The sequence below is a fragment of the Harpia harpyja genome, chromosome 18 (assembly GCF_026419915.1).
Source record: "Harpia harpyja isolate bHarHar1 chromosome 18, bHarHar1 primary haplotype, whole genome shotgun sequence".
NCBI lineage: Eukaryota > Metazoa > Chordata > Aves > Accipitriformes > Accipitridae > Harpia > Harpia harpyja.
Window position 1 is genome coordinate 8,154,707 of NC_068957.1, and position 22,452 is coordinate 8,177,158.

At 44.6% G+C, this 22,452-nt stretch overlaps 1 protein-coding gene across 3 annotated transcripts in view; it reads left to right on the top strand.

Annotated features, from left to right (window-relative positions):
- Positions 1 to 22,452, top strand: part of IL1RAPL2 (interleukin 1 receptor accessory protein like 2) — a 402,879-nt gene that overhangs the window by 59,011 nt on the left and 321,416 nt on the right. For 2 of the 3 annotated variants that reach the window (XM_052813838.1, XM_052813839.1), the window contains exon 3: positions 1,859 to 1,942. The exons of the other annotated variant lie outside the window; for it this stretch is intronic. In XM_052813838.1, coding sequence (XP_052669798.1) covers positions 1,859 to 1,942 — 84 coding nt within the window. The remainder of the gene's footprint in view (positions 1 to 1,858; positions 1,943 to 22,452) is intronic. 3 annotated transcript variants of the gene reach the window in all.

Consider the following 22,452-nt stretch of genomic DNA (forward strand, 5'->3'; position numbering starts at 1 on the left):
AAGAGCTGGCTGTAATGTTTTGAGCCCCTACTCATAATAGATCTAGCTTCTGCCTGCTTTGCTCACACTGTATTTATAGCAGTTATTTCTCGTTTTTTAGGAAGGCTAATAAAATACTGCTTTGAGAACATTCTTAATCTTGTAAGAGATATCCTCTTGTTTTCTCTTCCATTGTGGAGAGGCACCTCCTGTGCCTCTCTTGAGTTGTGCTGGTTTTTACAGGTTTGCTAGATTGGGGTGTGAAAACAAGAGCAGCTCTGGGCAAAGCAGAAGGGTGCTCAGGCAGGGGCAGCCCCGGCAGCTGCTGCTCTGCTGCCTCCTCGCTGGTGCCAGAGCCCTGGAGAGCCAGGCTGGGTTCTAAGGGACGGGGCAAGGCATATGTGTGGTGGAGGAGATGGCTTGGTCCCAGCACCAGCTGTTGTTGGCTGGCTCTCTGCTATCCCATCCCTGGTAGCAGGAACAGCAAGTCTGACTCTTCACGTGTCTCCCACCAGCTGGAGCAACCCAGGCTTGATCCATGGGCAGCGAAATTCAATTTTGCCTGCACGACTGGAGACCTCGAGCAGGGGCGATGTGGCAGCTGCTGCCCTCCCTGGTGCTGGTGAGGGCTGGAGAAGGAGTGCTCTGCAAGTGCTGCTTAATTGCTACGTCTCGTTAAGCACAACCACATTCAAAAGTGACTTCACTAGAATCTGTGCAAGACTGCAATCCCCTGTCCTCACTTTCTCACAAAAGTATGTTGTTCTTCCCTTTTAATTTTTCTAGATGCTTTCAGGAGAGGAGTTGGGCTGAGTACCAGGTGGTCAAATGGAAATGAAAGTGCTGTCAGCCATTGAAGCATGTGAAAAAGCTAGTTCTCTCTTCTGGCTCCACTTTAATGTGCTTGCTCTGGGTGCCTTTGCTCTGGGAAAGCGTACATTCAGGTCATGACTCGGAGAAGTCCTTGAATGGGTTTGTGGTCTGCAGGGATGGGGTGTAGCTCAGGAAGAGACAACTTTCTTTTTCCTCTTGTGTATTTCTTAAAAAAAAAAAAAAAAAAAAAAAAAATTCCTGTCCTCAGCTGCAGTGTATGATGAACTCTGGTTGAAATGCCAGCTGTATTCACTTGTGTTTTCCCTCCTGTGCTATCTCTTCAAGCAAACTTTTCTCAACTGCTGATTGCACAAAGATAACAGACGTAAGCTGATGTGCTGCTGGAGCTGCTGTGTTATGCTGATGGGTATTTTGGTGCTGTAGCCTGTTGAGTGTATGTGATAATTGGTTTCCCTTTTGGTCTTTGAGGACAGAAGATGCAATTAGCATGTCCAGCATATTTTCTTTTATACATTCTCAAAATTGCAATTCTTTTAGGAACACGGAGGAGTCATTAAATTGGGACTTGGTTATATTGTAAAATACCTTTGCTTTCTGAGCATCAGAAGAAATTGCTTGCCCTAGCTGCTGCTCTGTTAGTATATTTGAATTCAGTTGTGGTGTCACAAGTGCAAGTACAAAATCCTATTGAAGTACACCAAAAACATTAAAGGTACCTCTGCAAAGCTCTTGAGACTTGGAGCTTATACCAAAGGACAGGTGTTGGCCCTCAATTTGTCTTTCAGGCAAGGCTTGAGAAGCTTGTAGGTAGATGATGGGGGATATTTACATGCTAACCTTAGGTGGGATTTCATAGTGTACTGAAAACAACTTGTGTTGTGCTTTAAAGTTTACCAACATCTGATTTCTAGCACCTTGCCACTTCTGAATAACAACACAGCCAGCCTACACTGCAATCTGGCTACCTGGATGAAGGCTACATCTGAGGAGAAAAGAAGAAGTGAAGGGCATACGGTTTCAGGTTTGCATATATCTGTGTATACAGGTCTACATGAATATACTGGGACAGTTTTCCCTACTAGAGATGACTGGAGACTTCCCTGGGATGCTGGAGAGCAGCTGGGCAGTGGTAAGATCAAAGGCTGTATGTCCTTTTCCCACACGTCTTATATCAGTTGTCTTGTCTGCTGGCTCATGTTCATATGCGGATGTACGTTTATTCCTTGCTGGGACAGAAAAAAAGTGTATTTCTTTTTGTTCCAATGAGAAATGATAGCACACTGAAATTTCAGGATTTTGCAGGCTAAGAAGTATGTCTCCTGATGAGAACTTACTGGGATTATTCAAATCTTGGAATAAATGACCAGAAAAGGAGAAAGGATGGAGCAGGAAAAAAAACGTGATTCCTCTGACTTTGCTCCTCCATGAATGCTGCTGAGGAAATACATGACCAACCGCCAACTTCTGCAAGAAAAAAGAAATATCTTCATTTGGCTCTGTGGGACTCCTTTGCAAAAAAGTAACTTAAATGGGCAAATAATCTTTTGGCAAAATTTGCCTTGTGTAAACAATACAAATAAAAATCTGTTTTTGATTGTGAATCAGTTAACTGATTCACATTTCTATTTCACTGATTTCCTACTTCTGTTTAAAAAAAAAAAAAAAAAAGGAGGCTAGACTTGACCACAGTGTTCTGGTTTTGAACAGACTTAGGAGGATACCCCCAAACCTTGCTCTTCCAGACCTTAGTCTCTTCAGTAACCTGCCTTTAAAAATGCCACTGTTTACCAACAGCCGCTTCAGATTTACAACAGTTATTGTCCTAATTACAGACAGAAACTGTTGTCTGAGAGATAACTGTATGGGAACTGTCAAATGCTGACATTTAATGTCAACCATGGGAGCTGGAGATCTGTTGTTTTGGAGTGGGTTCTAAAAATACTCCATAAAAAGTAAGTTTAAGATCTGTTACGGCTATATGTATTAAAAATCTTTCCTGTCACGGAATTTCATATTTCATTAGAAACTAAATATCCTACAATAAAATAAGAAAGTAAAAATCCACAGTAGGAATAAAACATGGCATTTGTGTTCATTTGGCTGCTTCTTTAGGTTTATTACTAGCAAAGCAAATTTGGAACAAACCCTGTTAGGATTTCTACTCCTGTCTGAGGAGCCCTAAGCCTGGCATATAGCCATTAATTTACCAATTTTGAAAGGATTTCTATCTAATAAAAAGAGAGGTGAGTAAAAGCCTGCACTTCATTGCAGACAGAAAGATACAGTTTTGACAATGTTATCTCAAGCCCCTGTGATACAGCTTTGATGCTCAGTGGAGAGGAACAGGCACGCAGAGCTCTGCTCACTGAGCACCACAGCGAGCCCGCTCCGCCGTGCCGGCCATCGTGCCAAGGAGAGGGGCGGGTTGAGAGCTTGAGTCTGGCAGTGTTGGCTGGACAGTTTACATGCACAACTCCTGGCTAGGCTAACGAGAGCCAATGCTCAGAGTATCAGATCTGTTCTTGAGAAGGATGGGAAGGAATGAGGGACGAAGGGTGGGGGAACCTTTGTGTGCTGCTTAGCAATGCTTGACAGATGGAAGTCAGTCACAGCTGGAGGTGGTTCATCTCTAGGTGCACAGGAGGGCTAAGATCTGCCAGCAGTTAGCTAAGCTGGGACTAAGTGGGCTCAGGGGACTGCGGATTGCCTCTGAGGGATGCCAGAGTTACCAGGAGGGCTTTGCATTGCACAGGTCTTGGCGAGCAGATCCGGTGCAAATCCAGGGGAAGCGACGTGGTTGGACCCGGGGGAGGATGACAGTGATCTGTACAGGCTGCCTCTTTGAACACCATCTCTGCTTGTTGCTTCTGTTTTCATTTAGTTTGGCTTGGAAACAGGGTTTTAAGCAAGGCAGGCACTGAGCATCAAACTGTGCTACGGAGGTGTGTGGTGGTAGGAGCGTGGGAGTCTGGGATTGCCTTGAGCCAAGAGGGGGAGGACGGATCCCATTAGTTGTCAGAGCCAGGGTGCATGTTGGGGAGCAGCACATATTGGGTCTGAGGGTGGTGGCTGGGAGAATCTTCCTCTGTCCTGGAAGATGTTGAGATAGTCAGGAAGGAGAAAACTGGGGAGTGGAGGGAGGATCTAATCCATTTCCTCTACTTAGCAGGAGGAATTTTATTAAATGGAAGAGATGGAGTAAGGTAGGGCAAATTGTGTCAGAAGAGGGGCTAGAGCTGCTGTTGTGCCCTGGGTTTCGTGACTGATCTTAGCTTAGCCTTGGTCAGGTGTAGGGGAAGTGTCTCACCCCTGCTGGGCACCTGGCGGACCATGTTTGTCAGCTGGGCCATGGTCAGGCTACTCTGGTGTTGAAGGTGCTGCACACCTGTTTTTCACCTGTGACAAAGAGCATGCATGTCTGTGCTGGGCCATTTTTAAGAGGAGATAACTTTTGCCTTGTGTCTTTTGTAACCTTCTGGGGTCAGTGGTGTTGTCTGATAACAGTGTGTGCAGTGTGCATGCAGGTGCTTGGTGTTTGATGGCCACGTTCAAGTGTTAGTGCTTTTGAATAATATCTTCTTGTCTTGAAGGGTTGATGAACCACAGATCGTGCACAGGAGAGGGTTAGGTTCTGCCATTTGTAACATCAGTGCTATTGTTCTGAACTGTGCTTCACTTCCTCGCAAAGTAGTTGTCGTGGTATCTTCTTCCCGTATCTCAACTACAAAAAATGGATCCACCTTCAGTTTAGTTGGCAGAGGGTCAAAGTTGTAGCTGGAGGGCTGGAGAGGGAAAGGTGGTTTGGGGAAACCAGCTTTGTGATGAAAAGAAAGGTAGTGACTGTTTGCTGATGCCAGTCTAGCAAATGCTCAAGTTGCATAAAATAGGTTAAGGCTGAGAGGTAGGTAAAGGCATCTTGAAATCTCCCTTCCAAATTTGCCAGCTCTTAGAATGGTGGGATTAGCATACCAGTTCTTTCCTAATAGAAAAGGATTGGGATTATTTAGCTTTCATCAAGATTATGGCGTTGTTCAGACTTTTTTTTTTTCCCCCACACTTTTTTGTGCCTTAAAAAATGATCTAGCTGTGTGGGCTGGAATAGCTCTGAAATGCAGCCAACTGGCAGGCCATAAACTAACTTGAAGCAATAATTTTATAAAGCTAAAATAATAGAAATCCTGGGAAAAGCAGTGTTTTACATGCACATCTTGAGATCTGTGGAGCGTGTGTGTGTGTTCTCATGCATGTGGTGGGGGAGGTATTTGTCAGAGTACACCTGCCTGTCTTCTAAATTAGCTAACTGAGGGTTTGGTTTCCAGTGAGATCTATCTGTCTGTCCGGCAGGCCCCCCACTATCTCTGCGAATGCTATCAAGCCGCTGCCACGGCTGGCAGTGCTGTGCTGTTGCTGACGCCTCAGCAATGATTGTTTTTTGTGGCTTTTTCAGCCGGTATTGAGGCATGTCCATGACAGTGCCCTGTCAGCAGAGGTTGGCCCGACCGGTTGAGTGCATGAGTCGGCTTCTGCCTCTGCGCTAGCGTTGTGCGAATGGTCAGTCTGCCGGTGAGGCCCTGGCGCTCTGTTCCTCCCTGGCTGATCCCTTCCTCTTGGTGAGACCCTCGGTGTTTTTCCCTGCCACTTCAAATGTTTGAGAACATCTTACCCTGTTTATGCTTGAGATGCATCTGAAGATCCTGCCACTTACATATATTCCATAAATTTTCTTGTTCTGACAAGAGCGTGGCCTTTTTAAGATGCAGATCATTCTTGCCTTTATTGCAAAGCATCTTTTTCTTTCTTTTTTCCAGTGTTTCTGAAGTTTTCTATTTGTACTAATGACTTGACATCCAAACAGGTCAATACCTTGCTGATTTGTTCAGATATGTGTATTCAGCAGGAACCATCTTTCCCTAGAAAAGAGGTGTGTTGGGGGTGGAAATCCTACTCCTTTTCAGAGGAGTCTTGGCAGGCGTAATCACAGGATTTGTGATTCATATCCAATATATGTGAGAAGAGCTAACATCTTAGGGCAAGTTGCAGATATTAAGGGGCTAAGTAAAACCTGCTTTTGATGTTTGTGGATTTCTCTCTGCTAGATCAAAAGTGAAGTTGTTAATTCAGTTGATCAAACCTTCAGTCCCTTTTTACACTACAGTTACTGGGTTAAATGCTGTCTTAGCTCAAATCCCTACCTTTTCCTTCTGCAAGGCTCTGCAAAAGTTAGACCTGTAACATTAGTCTGTTTTAATGAACCTGCAGCTAATGCTGAATAGGATGGGACTGCTAAAGGAGCTATAAAAATTGAGGTAGTAATTACATGCAGTCACATCATATTTAATGATGAAACCTGGCTGTAGGTTTTTGCATGTGAAGGGCTTTCAGGTCTGGGCTACTGGTGCTCTGAAGTTTTAGCCTCTTCCTGTATTGGCACATTATGTTTTCTGGCTGGTTTCTTCTGTTGATTTTTCTCAGCGTGTCCACGCTTGGTATTCTTTGCCTGAATTTGGAAGGAGCTGCAGGACTGGGTCTGGTTCTGTGTTACCATGCTTTGTGCTGGAGTTAGTCTCTTCATTTCTGTTTCTCTGACTCGTCCAAGCTTAGAAATTGTCAGTACCATGAGGAGGTAACCAAAGGAAGGGTTCTGGAGTCCATCTGTATTGCTGAAATTCCGATCCCCATGGGGCTCATTTCTTGGCAATGTAAAACTTGCCTAAACAGTAACAGGAGTCTCACCTGCATTTATTAAGACTGCAGGATCTGGCCCTAAAACATCTGGGGTATTCAACTGTGGTGGTAGCACAAGGTCATAGAGGAGGGGAAACCTTTGGATGTTGTGGAATTACACAGCAGCTGCTGAAACGTGGGGGTGGGTTACTTTTTGGGGCGCTTCAGCTTTGGGGGAAGACCAGTACTTTTGGCAGAGGAAGCAGGGTGAGGGCCCCGATGAGGTGCAGGTGTGGTGACTCCAGAGTGCAAGGGACTGCATTTCATTGGAAAGTACCAGGGTTAAGAGGGCTAAAGGAGAGGGGATGTACAGAACAGTCTTTGAGTCTTTTCTAGAGGGAAAAGGTGTAAAGCCCCAAATCCTGCTGCCAGGATGTTTTTGCAGACTCACTGAAGGAAAAGAAAAACTTAAAAAAATTTAGGATTCAAGCAGTTATTGCAACTTGTCCAGGAGGAGCAGCAGCATGTGGCAATCCACAGATGCAGGGCTGTGCACTGCAAAAACCCTCTTTACAGTGAGAGCGTGGTCTTTGCTGGCGTGCCAGCAGCAGGAGCCATTCCCTGCATATACCAGTGCGACTGCTGAGGCAGTGGGCTTGTGTGCCAGAGTAGGGCCAGGCACTGGCTGAGAGTGTTAACTACACAGTAGAATTTTAAAACAAATTGTTTATAGCATGCTTTTAAAAAAGGAGCAGATAATACACACCAATGCCTATTTAATGTAAAGCTTAAGGTAGTCTGTGGTATGGCCAGTTTTTATTTTATTTTGGTTTAAATTTTTTTTTTTTTTTAAACTTTAATGCTGTCGGATGATGCATTATCCATACCTAGATGCCTACTGTTCACTGAGCAGGTTATCTCCACCATGACAGCTCTGTATCTTCAATGTCAGATACACTGCTCTTGAGTCAGAGTAGATTTACAGATTCTATTATACTTCTATTGAACAGCTCTTAATCTGGGCAGAGGAAAACATGCTGCAACCAGCGTGTTTTATTCCTTGCCTTTAGTGTTAGAACCCTTTTTTGGCAGGGTTGGACATTGTGTTAACAAATAGTCCAACACTAAAAAACCCATAACCCTGTAAATGCTGGAGGTAGTTGTTTCTGTCACTCCCAAGCATACCTGACTCTGAATGAGAACTAGCACTGGCATTAATTGAAGGTCTTTGTCTATGTAACCTGGGTAGAGTACAGAGGTCAGTTAATGTTGCTTTCTGTTCTTGTGCTGCATTCCTGTATTACAACCTTCATGTAAAACAAGACAGTTGTGAGTCTGAATATAGAAGCTGTCTTCAGCCCCTTATTGTTTTGGCAGCTTTATTTTTGACATCACAGTTTCTTAAATAATTGAAGATTATGTGCGTGAAGAAATGTAACTGCTCTGTGCATGAAAAATGACATTTGTTTTGCTTGTATGATTTTGCAAACAGAGTTACTGCATTATTTAGCTTCTTTTGAGCAGCATTACACAGGATGCTGCCCTTGACCTGTAAGGAATAGCAATGGCATTGCTTTGTGTATGTAGCACCTTGTTATAATTAGCAGTGTTTCTTTCCTTTTTTTAGTTGTAAGCAGTATAATATAAATTAGCAGTAAGTAGGTGGGAGCATACCAAATACTCTAGGAATGTTATGAATGTGAATAGTCTATGTTGGGTGTTGTTTTTTTTTTCCCCCTCTGTCGCTCAGCTTTCTCCCACCAGCTGCTTTGACCTTGTATCTACCTTGAGATTCATACTCCTTACTACCTTTTTTTTTTTTTCAATTGATCCCCGCTGTTAGTGCTTCGAATGCCATTGACTCAACACTGTGGTTATTCCTATGGCTCAGCAGTTCCATCTTGTTTCAGCTGCTGAAGTTCATCTCTCATCTTTCTCTCTTCTTTGTTCATTAAAGAGAAAGGAAGGAAGACAGTGAGTTGGAATCCATCACTGGGAGGTACACAATTTGATTTGATTCTGTTTGAGGAGAGGGAGGACTGTGGCTCTTCCTTATGTGCCCATGTAGGTCATGAAAATGTATAATCAGCTTACACTTGTATCCACACGCTGCCAGGAAGTAATCCTGCTTAGCATCACTTTATGGGGTTTGGAGTCTTTCTGAATCTTCTAATCCCTGGTGATATTTAAATAACACGTTGTGATCACCATTTGGCTTAATTCATGTGGAAAGGATGGATTATACAGATGTATCAGCGTGGAAATACACATGTGCCTAGACACACACACACATACATACACGCAGAATATATATATTCAACATGCAGAATAATTTTAATTTGCAGACTATGGGCTAAACCCTGGAACATGCTGGGGCAGCTCTCTAGACAGGTGCCCTGGGATGGCTGTGTCTCTGAGAAAGCAGAGATACTACAGTGGTGATTTGCCATGCCATTTTTAGATGGAAATATTGTTCTAAAACTAGAAGAACTGCCATGTTTGTCTCATTTCTGCATATAAAGCTCAGAGAGCATTTTCTACTTTAGCAGTTAGGATGAGACAGGTGTGTTTGGTTTTTTTTTCCCCCAGTTAGCTGGGTTGTCAGCCAGAGGGGGTCTGCCCTGCAGATTTATGATTTGAAAATAGCTGTGAAGAGCTGCTTGGTGAGTCATGTGCAGAAGGCAACAGAAAATTTCTCAATCCACAGCATCCAGCACCTACACAACCTATTCCTGCCTCCAACATGCAGACACCTTTTCTGTGAAGCATTGAACCCCGGGGAGGCCTAGAATTCCTGCAGGCACCACTGGTCAGGGCTGTGCTTAGCCTTTTCCGAGGAGAGCAGCTATTTGTGAAGCTTCACCAGAGTCAAAGGGAGTTTTGTTGGCCAGAGTTCCTCCCTTGCTTGCCATCTTCAGTGGTGGAACTGTGAATACAAGCGTTCCTCCTCCAGCTCCCCTGTGTTTTGAGCTACCATCTGTGTTTTCCCCCATCAGCTGTGGTGCGGATATAGGACATACCACTCTGTACCTTTGGCTAAATGCTTCCTGAGGAATTTACCCAGCATGCGTTCCAAGCATGGGTCCAAAGTGTAGCAGTTACTATTCTGAATTGAGCTGTAGTCCTGTCCTGCCTTGCTCCAGTGGTCAGTCACATACCGGTAGCTGAAAACAGGGTGCACGGGAGGTGCCAGTACTGACCCCTCTGAGGGTCTGGCTTTGCAGGACTGGCTGGCAGTGTGTTATATACATATACTGCCTGTAGCCCTACATTTGTCTTTAATGTAACTCACAGAAAATGTGTGATTTCCATTGCCAGAGAGATGGACTTTGATCTAGCAAAGCACGTAAGTGAGTAAATAGATCCACCTCTTAATGGAACAAATGAAAGTGCTTAAACTTCAGCCCTTGCACTTGTGTACCGCTAGCACTGATGGCAGTGTGCAGTTAGAACTACTGGTTGCTTTTGGAAGAAATGTCAGAAACAGGAACAGTATCCACAGTAGGAAGCCAGGTTGTGATTCATGAACACCAATTTCAGATGCACAGCATGCTTTCCAGATTAGAATCAGGTCCATACAATGGTGTCATTATGAATTTATATTAAAAGTCCTTTCTACTGGCATGAGAAATTGCTATTGCAATAACACCCGTTCTATTGTTAATAATAATTGAAATGCTTGAAATAAGAAAATACTAGCTGATATTTAAACTACTTATTATCAAATCAAAGTTCCTCAGATAAAATCACTTAATTAAGCTGCATTCTATTTGCCAAGCATCTAGATCAGTATTCAATAGAGGTAAATAATGCTCCTATGATTTCTTATACCAGCTAGTGTATTCATTTCTTGAAGCGTTACTACAATAACCATCATTTTTGGAAAGCTGTGCTGTGTAGCCAGAAACTGATCTGCTGTGCAGTTGAAAAAGGATTATTAGTTTAAAGCAAATGTTCGGTTACATACAGAAAGTCTTTGGAAGCCTCCAAATACTGTTTTGTGAATCAAGGTTTCCCTTGTCTTCTGAAGTTATTATTTTTTATTGCTATGGGTATTGATCCTTGGAAGCTCAGATGATTTCTTTGACACAGCCAAGCAAGTCATTACTGTGCATTACATGTAAATTGACATTTCTCCTTCTCCCCCCCCCCCCCCTTTTTTTTTTTTCTAAGACTCTTGTGACTCTTGTCCTGCTTTGCACTGAGAACTATTCAGAGAGGTAGCTCCTGTCACCACGATAAACACGCTGTAGCCTCCTTCATTTTTCATTGCTGCCTGAAGGACATTTGGGGAAGGAGATGCTGTTAACTTGCAGAATTTTTATCCTGAGGAAGCGTGATGATTCAGTGGGTCACCTTATTGAGCTGTAATTCGGTCATAAATACAAAGAAATGATGTTTAAAAGATGTTAAATCTCTGACACACATTGACAAAAGAAGTTGGTGCTGGTGACTAGGAGTTGATCTTAAAAATCCTTGATCCTCCAGGTACACTAGCAGATCGTGATCTGTGAGTATATAATTGTTCCCTTTCTCAGCCCTGCAGTGCGATGTGCATGGTTTGATTTCTGCACCTGCCCAGAAATTCACTGTAGTATTTGGAGTTGCTGAAATCTGGAATGTATTTCAGGTTATTAACTTGTATCTTCTGCACATGGAGAGAGGGAAAAAAGCTTTGGAACAAGTGCGAGAGGGATTTGTTGGGATGATTGCAGTGTTCTTTGTGGTATCCCAATACTTAAAAAAAAAAAAAAAAAAAAAAAAAAAATCTCATTTTGAAAAGAGGGTTAGGTTTAAGCATTTAAATCCCATTGATTTCCTGTGGAACATGATCTCATAAATCACCGAAGTAATTTTTGATATTTTACCCTGTCACCTTTTCTGTGCAGAACTTGCTAACGGATTCCAGTACATATGTTGTCACTAGCTTTTAAAACTGATAATTAGGTCCAGTTCAAAAACAAATACATTTTTATTAGATTATTATGATCTTCTAGCAAATAATTACTTAAGAAAGCGTAACAAATGCAACGATTTATTAAAAGAGCGCTGTTGACAATATAAGCACTTAGCAGGAGTACAGAACTGCTTATTTTAGTACTTGTTGAGCACCTGTCATGAGGTACCTGCTCCTGGTAATGCTTTAGCTTGTAATTTTAATTACTGTAAATGACTATTGAGAATGGTGAACATGGGGGGGGGGGAGTAATTTACATCAAATATTGCTTGTTCTACAGTATTTTGAGGCTATTTTACTCTGCAATTGTGTACACGTGTTTTTTGATAAAACTGATATAATTGGTATATTAGAGAGTTTCTACAGAAGGCGTTCCTAATTTTTGACTTTTAAAGAAGGTGCTTAAATGATCAGACTGATAAATTCATGCTAATGAAATTTTCAGCTAGCTAATTAGTAAAAAACCCTGTAATTCATTGTTAGAATAATTGTTCACCATCCTTCAATATCTGCAGAACAGTGAAGAAGTTTAAAGGATTAAATTGCAGTTTCAGTGCAAGAATTGGCAGAGTATAACACTTCCTGAAGGAGAAGCTGTGCTTTTTGATGAAATGATTTCTGATTTATCTGGCCTCCTATGATTTTTCTGTCATTACTCCTAGACCTGGATCAGAACAGAGTCCTGTGATCCAAATGCTGAAAATTTGAGAGAATTTGGACAGTGATAAATATTTTGCAGCTGGCTCACTCTGCTTATGAATGAGCTCCGCTAGAAAATCTGGCTCCCACAATTAAGTGATTTAGAGACCTAATTGCAAGGCAAAGGGGAATTGTAAGCTCCTATTTTTGTGGCAACCAAGGTAATTTTAGATCCTGAATCCAAGTGGTGGAACATACAGAAATTACGGATCCAGACTCGGGCTTGCAATGAGCTTTGCACAACAAAAAACCCCAAACCAGTAATGGAGAGAAGCTCATGCACGAGAATGGCTGTAATGATGGTCACTGGTGAAAGTGCAGTGGAAGGCATCGTGCAGCCACAGAAAATAAGCTGTAAAAATGAAAGGGAGCTAGGAGCAACAGTATCACTTAATTTTATGCTGTTCTTCACTGCTCTCCTGAGTAATTATTTATTAGAGTAGTAGCCACGGGCTACAGCTGAGATCAACTCTTGTTTCCTAGAGTTTGCAGTCTTAATACAAAAGATGAAAGGGTGAAGGAGCACGGAGGATGTAACAAAGTGAAGTCATTTGCCTGAGGTCGTGCAGCACATTGGTAATTGCCTGTGGTTGGGCAGCCAGCTCGGCTCAGCCACTGCAGCTGGCGGGATGGAGGAGAGCCGCAGCAGAGCTGGGGAGAGGACAGGAGTGCGGTGCTGCTGCTTGAGTCTGCGGAGCTGCAGCTCAGTTATTCTGGTCATGAGAATGAGTTAGTTATGGTTCTGGAGGGTGAATTGTCATTTGGATGGGGAAGAGAGGTAGGAGAAAGGAGAAGGAAGAAGGGAGACGTGTTGGGGTTCTCCTGCATCATGTGCTGAGAAGCAAATGCCCTGCGCTGGGCAGAGTTGATGGGAGACCAACAGGCATACTCAGCCCCGCTGGTAATTCTGCACTTGGCCACTTGTTAATTCTGTTGATTTTCTTTCGCTGTACAGTTGTGTAACACTTCAGGGAACAGAAGGCACTGAAGGGTGTGTAGGAGCCGAACGGCTCCTGCCAGGAGCACAGATGGTTGAAGAACAAGCCACCCTCAGCAGCCACACTGGGGTTTTTGTGTTGGGTTGTTTTGTTTGTTTGTTTTGTTTTGTTTTTCTTTTTTTCTTTCAAACCACAGTTTTAAATCGGGAATAGTTTAAACAAAAATAATCTGATCCTTCCCACCTCTTCCTGGGGTCTGCATGTGCGTGTGCTGTCTGGGCATGCAGTGTGATGGCAGCAAAGCCAAGCGGTGTTGTGTCAAAGGAGGGGAGCTCTGGTTTTTCCCTTTATCCAGAGAACAGGGAGCAGCTCTGCCCTGTGCAATGGCACATCAGATCCTTTGGGGTTGTCCATGTAGTTGTGGACATTGTTCTTGCTGCTTTTTATTGTTGTCGTAATTTATAGAATCCCTGGCAAGTATAAAAGTGTGGAGGTTACTTTAATCTTCCCAGAAACTGCACAGAACCCCTCTCCTTCCCCAAATATTGTTGTCATGGCACAAGGCTTTGGACTGTCATAGGACAGGATTAAAAAAGGCATAGCTCGGACTCTTTCCACCCAACGGGAACTATGAGAGCAAACTTGTGAGGGCAAGACCTGTACTGGTGTGTGGAAAGAAATGGAAGGGAACAATGAGAACCAGTGAGCGTGTGTTGTTGCCAGTGAAGCGAGGAACAGGCATGGATGCGCACGTGTTTGGACATGTTACTGTCTCAAGCGCAGACCTACACAGGGAGAGTCTTTCTAGTGGAAAAGGGTTGTACATGCTTATGGAAGGCCAAATGCAATGTGGTTATTGCCTCAAGGGATAAAATTCCTTCCTGTCCGTTGACAAATGTGTTTGTGCAGGTTATTTTTCCATTACTGCTTAGGTAGATGGAGGCAGCAATATCCTGCAGGTTTCCTCATGGAGGTGTTGCTGTACAACTGCTGTGTACATAAAATAACTTGGAATAAGTATGATGTATCTATCCCTGAGTTAAAATGAAATGTGCTTATGTAAAATATACAGTTAAATGTGTTATTTTTTTGTAGACTAAACTGTATGCGCGCATATGTGCATATGTATATAAAGTTGTAAAGGTTTCTTATTTTCTTGGTGGTGAATGTTTTCATATTGCATTCATGTTACTAGACCGAGTAATTAGGAGGTCTGATAAGGAGCTGAGATTCTTGATTTTCTACTTTTTATAGCTGTATTCCTGATTTCCAGCACTCCTTTTGCCTTGCACCTGTGGACATTAGTGCTCTGCCCTGGAGCAGTGTGCTGAGTCGGGCTCCTCCTTCACTGAGCAACCTTCTCGGAGAACTTGGGAAAGGTGTGTGGATGTTGTCCTGCAGTAACTGCTCATGGGATAGTTTTTGTTTGCGAGTTTGAATGCCTGCAGATGGCAGTATCATGTCCCCATGGGTGCGAGTGGGCTGTGACCGCTTGTATTGGGGGGGGGGGGGGGGCTGCAGGAGTGGCTTCTGCAAGAAGCTGCTAGAAGCTTCCCCTATGTCTGACAGAGCCGATGCCAGCCGGCTCCAAGACGGACCTGCCGCTGGCCAAGGCCAAGCCCATCAGTGACAGTGGTAGTGCCTCTGGGATAACATATTTAAGAAGGAGGAAAAAAGCCAGCACTGGAACAGCAGTGGAGAGAGGAGTGAGAAGATGTGAGAGAAACAGCCCTGCAGATCCCCAGGTCAGTGCAGAAGGAGGGGAGGAGGTGCTCCAGGTGCCGGAGCAGAGATTCCCCTGCAGCCCGTGGGGAAGACCATGGTGAGGCAGGCTGTCCCCCTGCAGCCCAGGGAGGTCCACGGTGGAGCAGATATCCACCTGCAGCCTGGGGAGGACCCCACACCAGAGCAGGTGGATGCACCCAAAGGAGGCTGGGACCCCGTGGGAAGCCCTCGCTAGAGTAGGCTCCTGGCAGGACCTGTGGCCCCGTGGGGAACCCACGCTGGAGCAGTCTGTGCCTGAAGGACTGCAGCCCGTGGAAGGGACCCACGCTGCTGTTCATGAAGAACTGTAGCCCATGGGAAGGACTCACACTGGAGAAGTTTGTGGAGGACTGTCTGCTGTGGGAGGGACCCCATGCTGGAGCAGGGGAAGAGTGAGGAGTCCTGCCCCTGAGGAGGAAGGAGCAGCAGAGACAATATGTGGAGAACTGACCCCAACCCCCATTCCCTGTCCCCCTGCACCGCTGGTGGGGGGAGAAGGTAGAGAATTTGGGAGTTAAGTTGTGCCTGGGAAGAAGGGAGGGGTGGGGGGAAGGTGTTTTAAGATTTGGTTTTATTTCTCATTACCCTACTCTGGTCAATTGGTAATAAATAAAGTTAATTTTCCCCAAGTCAAGTCTGGTTTTGCTCGTGATGGTAATTAGTGAGTGATCCCTCCCTGTCCTTACCTCGACTCGTGAGCCTTTTGTTATATTTTCTTTCCCCTGTCCAGCTGAGGAGGGGAGTGATAGCGGCTTTGGTGGGCACCTGGTGTCCAGCCAGGGTCAACCCACCACACCGCTGTCCTGTGTGGTGCCATGGAAGGCAGAGGCTGCAGGAGCCATGGGCTACCCTCTGATTTATGCTTCCTGCACCGCAGCCTCCTGCATGATCGTGAGGCGCCATTAGAGCTGCTGTGTGTATCCCACATGGGGTCTGTGCCACCCGTAAGGGTGTGCATGAGCTCTGCCCTCTGGGAAGGTAACCAGTGGATGCTGGCTTGGGCAGCAGCTGCAGGTACTGGGGGCAAGGGCTGGAGGTGCCCCAGTGTGATGGCGACTCTGTGCCTCTCGGCATGACTTTGCGATTATGCAGTGACTCATGAGGGTAATTATGTGTTTCTGGAGGGAGCGTTGAAAGTGGAAAGTGCACTGTGCCTTTGGAGGGGGCAGAGTAGGGGCAGACAGTCCACGTATTGACTCCAGCCATGATGTGCCCATAGAGGATGGGAGGACACGGACCGGGGAGGAGGGGAGAGAATTCGCCAACAAATATGCAGACAGAAAGACACTGTGGCTGGGCTTACAAATTAGTTCTGCATAGCATTCATTCCAGTGCTGTGTGACTTAATTTTAAAAAAACAAAGCCTCATTGACCTTGGTTGTGGGGTATGGAGTTCACATCCAGCCCCAGGGCTGGAGTTGGGCACAATGGCGACATTTGCTGAACGGGGCTTGGAAAATCTTACCATTTTCACAGTCTAGAGGAACTATTTGCAAAAAATTTGGGGTTGGCTTTGCAGTTGCACCCTTGAAGTGTTCAACATAAAGGTTCAATGGGGCTTTGAGCAACCTGATCTAGTGGAAGATGTCCCTGCCTATGGCAGGGGGGTTGGAACTAGATGATCTTTAAGGTCCCTTCCAACCCAAACCATTCTGTGATTCTCTCCTGGTGTTACGGAATTTAGCCAACACATTTTGAGGTTAGAAGAGGAGGTAGAGTCCCAGGAAATTCCTTTCTAGGGAACTAGATGTGAGGAAAGCACATACCCGTGCTCTTTCCTTAGTGTGGTCTGGAGTCCCTTATTTCAGCTCCCAGACACTTTGTCACTCTGCCAGAAGCCCTTCCTGAGCTCTGGGAAGAGACGGAGGGGCATACTGCAGTGGGAATAGCTGAACTTGCATTGGCAGAGAGAAAACATCTAAGTATAAAATGTTCCCTCCTTCCTACGAAACGTTAGGAGGTTTCCATTTCAGGAAGGAAGTGTGGGTCTGTTCTGTCATACCTCGGGGTGGGAGAGCCTGGTGGCTTAATTAGTGCTACACGCCTCTGCTCCACAGTTGTAGACTGTAAACAGAGCTGATCAAATGATGGTGTGGGAGAAGAATTGTTTAAAATAAATTTTAATAAATTATAAATAATGTATGACTTGCTTCTGTTTAACCAACTCTAGCTAGCCAGCCAGTATTTCCAAGCTTATGAAACACAGCATCATGTCAGTAATACTCATGTCAGTAACTACGTTGGTTATTGAATGTCTCTTATCCATGTTGAATTTAACTTTAGTGTACAATAATCAGGGTTTTATTGCTCTTGGCACTCAATAGAGGATGGCTCTTACCTAGCTGTATCAGGCATTCTGCAAAACCAAAATTCAGTGGCCTTTCTGTTCTTTGGATGGGAGGGAAGAAGAAGATTTCAAGTCCTGCTTTTAAGTGCTTTTGTTGGTCAGAGGTTTGGGGAATAAAGGAAAGTAGTTTAGACATGGGCTCTATTGCTCTGTTTGAATTAGTAGTGCATATAGTATGGTTTGCTCCGTGCAGATTCACAAATGGACCATATAATGAGAAGAGATTAGGAGAAGTAAGGGGGGGTCAGAAGCCATTTTGATGAAGGCAGCTTTGCTGGGACTTGTGCTCCCTCCCTTGGCTGTCCCAGAATGGTGCTGATTAAGGCGCCATGGAGTTTGAGGCCATGGCAGAGAGGACTGGAGTGAGCGTAGCTGGGATTGCACTGGATTCTGCACTGAAGTTATGACACTGCTTCAGTACTGAACTTAGGAATTCTGTTCACAGGTGCATAGGTGTTGCTTTCCATTTGTTGCCAAAGAGCATGAATAGTCTTAATGTTGTGCTGTAGGCTAAGGTCTTGGAATAGCTGGATTCAGAAAAAAATGGTAGGTTACTTGGCCATTATGGAAAGGAGCTAAATAGCATGAATCAGAAATTTTACTTTAGTGGAAGTTAGACATCTAAAAATCTTTGTGTCTCGGCCTTATGCCTCCACATTTCCTTCCAGCAGGTATAACAGCACTTCCTTATCGCCAGGGTTGTTGTGAGAATAGGTACGTAGTGCAGCGGAAGCCGTTTAGATAAGTAGACTGGTTCAGTGGGGATTTCTTTGTTATTCTTTTATCCTAACAAAATCAGTATCAGACGGAATACAGTACAACTCACTTAAGATGGGAAAGCCAACAAATAACCTTTTTCATTCCCATAGATGACTGAATCCCCGCTTATTTTTCTTTATTTAAGAGTTATTCGTGAGGCAGAACAAAGCTTTGCTATCGCCTCCCAGCAAGTGACCTAAACCATTTAAGCTGAAACATATGACTTGGAGGAAGTATTTTGCAAAAACAGATGCACAGAAAGTCAATTTCCTATTCATATTTTGTTGTGGCAATTGGTACTTTAAAGAGATGGCAGACTTAAATTAGCTGGAAAAGTGACATCTTTAATTAGGAAAGCCTCTCTGCCAGCACATTGAACAGTTGCCAGTTTCTCAGCATTTAGGGACCGTTGATTGCCAACAATGGCAGCTAAACTGCTTCAGGGTAGAAACTAATTGAATTTTCTCAAGTTAAAATGAGGATCTGAAGTTAAAGCAAGACAAACTCCTTTGCTTGCTCTCATTTTACTTACCGCTGTGATATTCTCAGCAGTCCAAGGGCTCTGCTGCACATTGGTGACTGGTGCTGCCTGGGGCATGGCTGTACAAATCCCTCCTGTCTCAGTCATCCTGGGACTCTGCTGTTGCCATTCACAATATAGATCCGCGTCTGCCCTGTTGGCCCTCCCATACTGTTTTTGCGGTCGTGTTCTGGAGGGACTCTTTTCCTGGGTCAGGTTGCTTTTATTTAGGCTGGTGCTGCCATGATGGGAGCTGGTGGAGCCAACCTGAGGATCTGGGCTGTATCCCATTGCCTGAGCATCCTGGCCAAGCCAGTGTTGCCTGCTCGTTGGGGATTGGTGAATAGCCAGTGGTTGACACGAACAAGCTGTGAAGCTGGGTTACGGATCTGTGGGGGACTTGCCAACTAGACTTTTAGTGGTGCGTGGTTGGTGTTGGTTGCAGGTCTGCTCCCTTTCCTGTGAAAGCTGAGGGCTGAGTGTGCCCTGAGGTGAAGCCTTATGTCAGATGCAAAGAGCTGCGGTCGGAAGGATTGCTGCCTTCGCTTGGCTGTAGTGTGTGTGGTTTAGCTGTACTTCTGTCCCTTCTTCGGTTATTTCCTCAGTCTCAGATGCAGCTTCTCTGGAGCAAGTCTTCAATTTTAGCAGTTCCTGCCCCTGCAACCCCAGAGAGATTTGTCTTCTCTCCCTCCTACTGCTCTTGGTAACCATCCAGGCTGGAGTCTGGCACAATGTCAGTTCTGCTCCCATCCCATCCTTCCTCTGTTGTTATCGCGTGGTCTGAGGGAGCAGTGCAATTATCGTTCCATGAGCTCTGCTGTAAATGCTGCCGAAACCTTTGGCTGCATGGAGATCCTGAGGGGTGCGCTGCTGCAACGGGGTTGGCTTTTTTCTTCTTCTCCACCCCACCTCCCCCCCACCCCCCACCCCCGACTTTTTTTTGCCAATGCTAAATCTGAAAACTTTAGGGTTAGCTACCTAACTTGTGCGGAAGCTACAAATGCTTTGCCTGAAACTGTCTGCCTCGGGTCTATGCATAGAAGAGGAACTCAGAGACATAATTATGTATTTCCCAGAGGGCAACTCAGTTTCTTATTTCCCTCTTTACCTTCATCCTGATTTATCTCCATTTGGCCCCCCTCTCCCTTAGCAGGGGTTTGGGAGGATGGTCTCTGCTTGTTTCCTTCACGTCTTGAAATATAACTCTAGCTCAAGTTAAAATATGAGGCTGGTCTCAGGGGAAGGAGCCTGCTGGAAGATGATCTTGTTCTAACCATACGCAATGTGTGTTTATTAAAGCTATTCAGTTCTGGTAGACTCTTTTAGTGCTGTAAGAAAATGATTGGGTTTTCGGTCTGTCTCCCATGTAGAATCTAGGAGAAACTTAAACTTCGTTTTTTGATCAAAATGGAAGTTTTTTTTTTTTTTTAACCAACCTATTTTACCCCCAGGTATTTCAAGTACTTTGTTTTCCTGTTAAAACGGGAAAAATTTGGTGAAGGGCTGCTCTTGCCTTGCCATGTAGCCTTTCCTCCCTGGCAGAACACAAGCAGCAGGAGAAAGGAAAGGCTTCTCAGCAGCAGCTGCAAGGGAAGGCTTTATTCAGTGTACTCAAGAAAGGCAACTTTATGTGATGCATCAGCTGAGTCTCTAGTGGGCAATGGCTTCCAGCTGTTGTCTGCTTTAGAAATGTGTGCTTAAAATCTGGCCTAGGAGTGTGGTGTTCTCCATCAACCCAGCCCTGTCTTATGTCTCTATTAAAAATAAAAAAAGCTTGTCCAGTGTGTCTCATCATAAATTATGTACCTTTGCTGTCTGTAAGAGTTTTCTTATTAAAAGAAAAAAAAAAAGCAGCTGTTGGGATGGGTGAAAACTTGAAACAGATTTGAAGATTGAGCAGGAGAAAGAATTCAGTTAAATCTTTTGTTAGAAAAAAAATCCTTTTTTGAGCAGTCGAGGGTAAATTATTCAGCTTCCCCTGTTACCCTCTGGCGTTAATCCAGAGCAGAAGTATTTTGCTTATGAAATGTACATTCTGCTTTCAGGTACTTTACAAGTGTTTTATTCCCATTACAAATACAGTGAAAGGAAAAAAGATCCTTGCACCTTTTATAGGTCCACTGTCAGGGAGCCACTCTTCTTGCCTCTCCTTCTAGCAGTAGGTGGGAAACGTAGGGAGACTTCCAAAAGGGTGTTATCTCTGGAGATATTGAAGGAGATTTTCTCATCACTGTGTAAAATGACAGCAAACATATTGCCTATATTTGGAAGAAAAGGTTAAAAGAAGAGAAGGCAAAGATGTGTTGAAGATAGGTTGTTCACTTACGAGAAGTGTTCTGGGAATAATCTGCATGGAAAGCGAAAGGGACAAATTGCTGGGGAGTGTATAAGGGTTTTAAATGAAGGCTGTGAAAAGTCTACTCAGCTGTTACCAGGGAATGGCAGGAATAGACGAGTGCCTTGAGGAAACTGAGATTTTCTGCCCAGGCACCAGGACGTGGAAGGCCGTAAGAGGCTGATGCCACGTGTCCTGCAGTTGCACTGAGGATGGAGGAGAGGATGGACAAACCGGTGGCTGCCGACGTGGGAGTCAGGCTTAGCTGATGTTGAAGGGAGAGAAATGAATACTAGGAAAAACACTGTGAGGAAGAAATCCTGGGGAATGTGTGAAGTGTTTCTTCAGGGGAGTAGAGAGGTCCTGGAGCAGAGGATGGTGAGACTCGAAAAACCACTACGATAAACAAAGCTGTGCAAGTGTTGCGAGAGATGGGAGCCCTGACCTGTGATTTGGGTCTGAGGAGTTTCTCAGCAAGCAGCAAGGCTCTAGACTTTTGATTTAATTTGAGATTTTTACTGTTAAAAGAGCTGCTATCCTAACTGCTATAAAGCAGATTTCCAGTAGTTGAAGCAAGCAAAATGGCCAAAGTTTCTTAATAAAACTGCGAAGACTAGGGAGATTAGAGTTTAGCTGAGAAAGGGGGTGCTTTCTCCCTCCCATAAAAGACCAGAGGTTTGTTCAAAGAAGCTGTAAAAACCAGCAATAGTATCAAAAAGCCTGTGGTGCCACAGGTGAAGCCTGCCCTCCTCCCCTTATGGCCAGGCACAGCCGTTCGTGCTTCCTGATTCTTTGGTCTTCTGCTTAATTCACTTGGTATGTGTAGCATAATTCAGATTTCCACAAAGGAGCAAAGTGATTTGGTGTAGTCAAAGGCAGAGGCCTTGGAAGTAACACAGAGTACGGAAGAAGTGGTAGTAAGGGGTGGTTTTAGTCAATGTTTTGCTGTGCTGTGAAACTTCTGAAGTTCATTGTGTGGCACCAGGTGGGAGGAAAAAAACCCCAATAAACCTAAACATTGAATGAAATATGGACAGGGGCTTTAATGTCAAGAAACTGGGAAGGTACTTGGGGCTTTGTGGGCAAACATCTGTTGAAGTTGTCTGGTGATGAGATAAAAAGAGAGCTCTTGCTAGTGTTTGCAGTCAAAGCTGTTCTCCCACAATGCTCTTGAAGATTTACCCATTTATTTTGCCCATTGAGTTTTGCTATTTGAAGATGTAGGATTGGCACAGGCTCTTAAGAAGCTTGCTCACATTTGAGGTAGGTGGTGCAAAGACATCACCTGCATGGACAGCCCTGTGCCCTTATAGGCCCTACATCTGTCTCTGGAAGGAATGTCCTGTCCAATGTGTCTCTAGTCCTGTCCCTCTCTGCTCATTGTGGGAGGAGCAGCTGAGCTTTGGCATCATGTTAATCCTCCCTGAAGCTTGCATCCAGCCTGGGAGCAGCCCTTTTACCATGGGGACAAGGCTGTTTGAACTAGTTAGGTTTTCCTCCTTTCCTGCACATCTTGTGCATGACCTGAGAGATGGGTAGTACTGCAAAATTTACCTGCAAGGGTGCAGGTTTCCATTATCTTGGCCAATTTGATGCTTCTGTTGGGAACGCAGCCTTGTGAACATACTCTTTGCCTCCCAGGATTTGCTGCTAAGT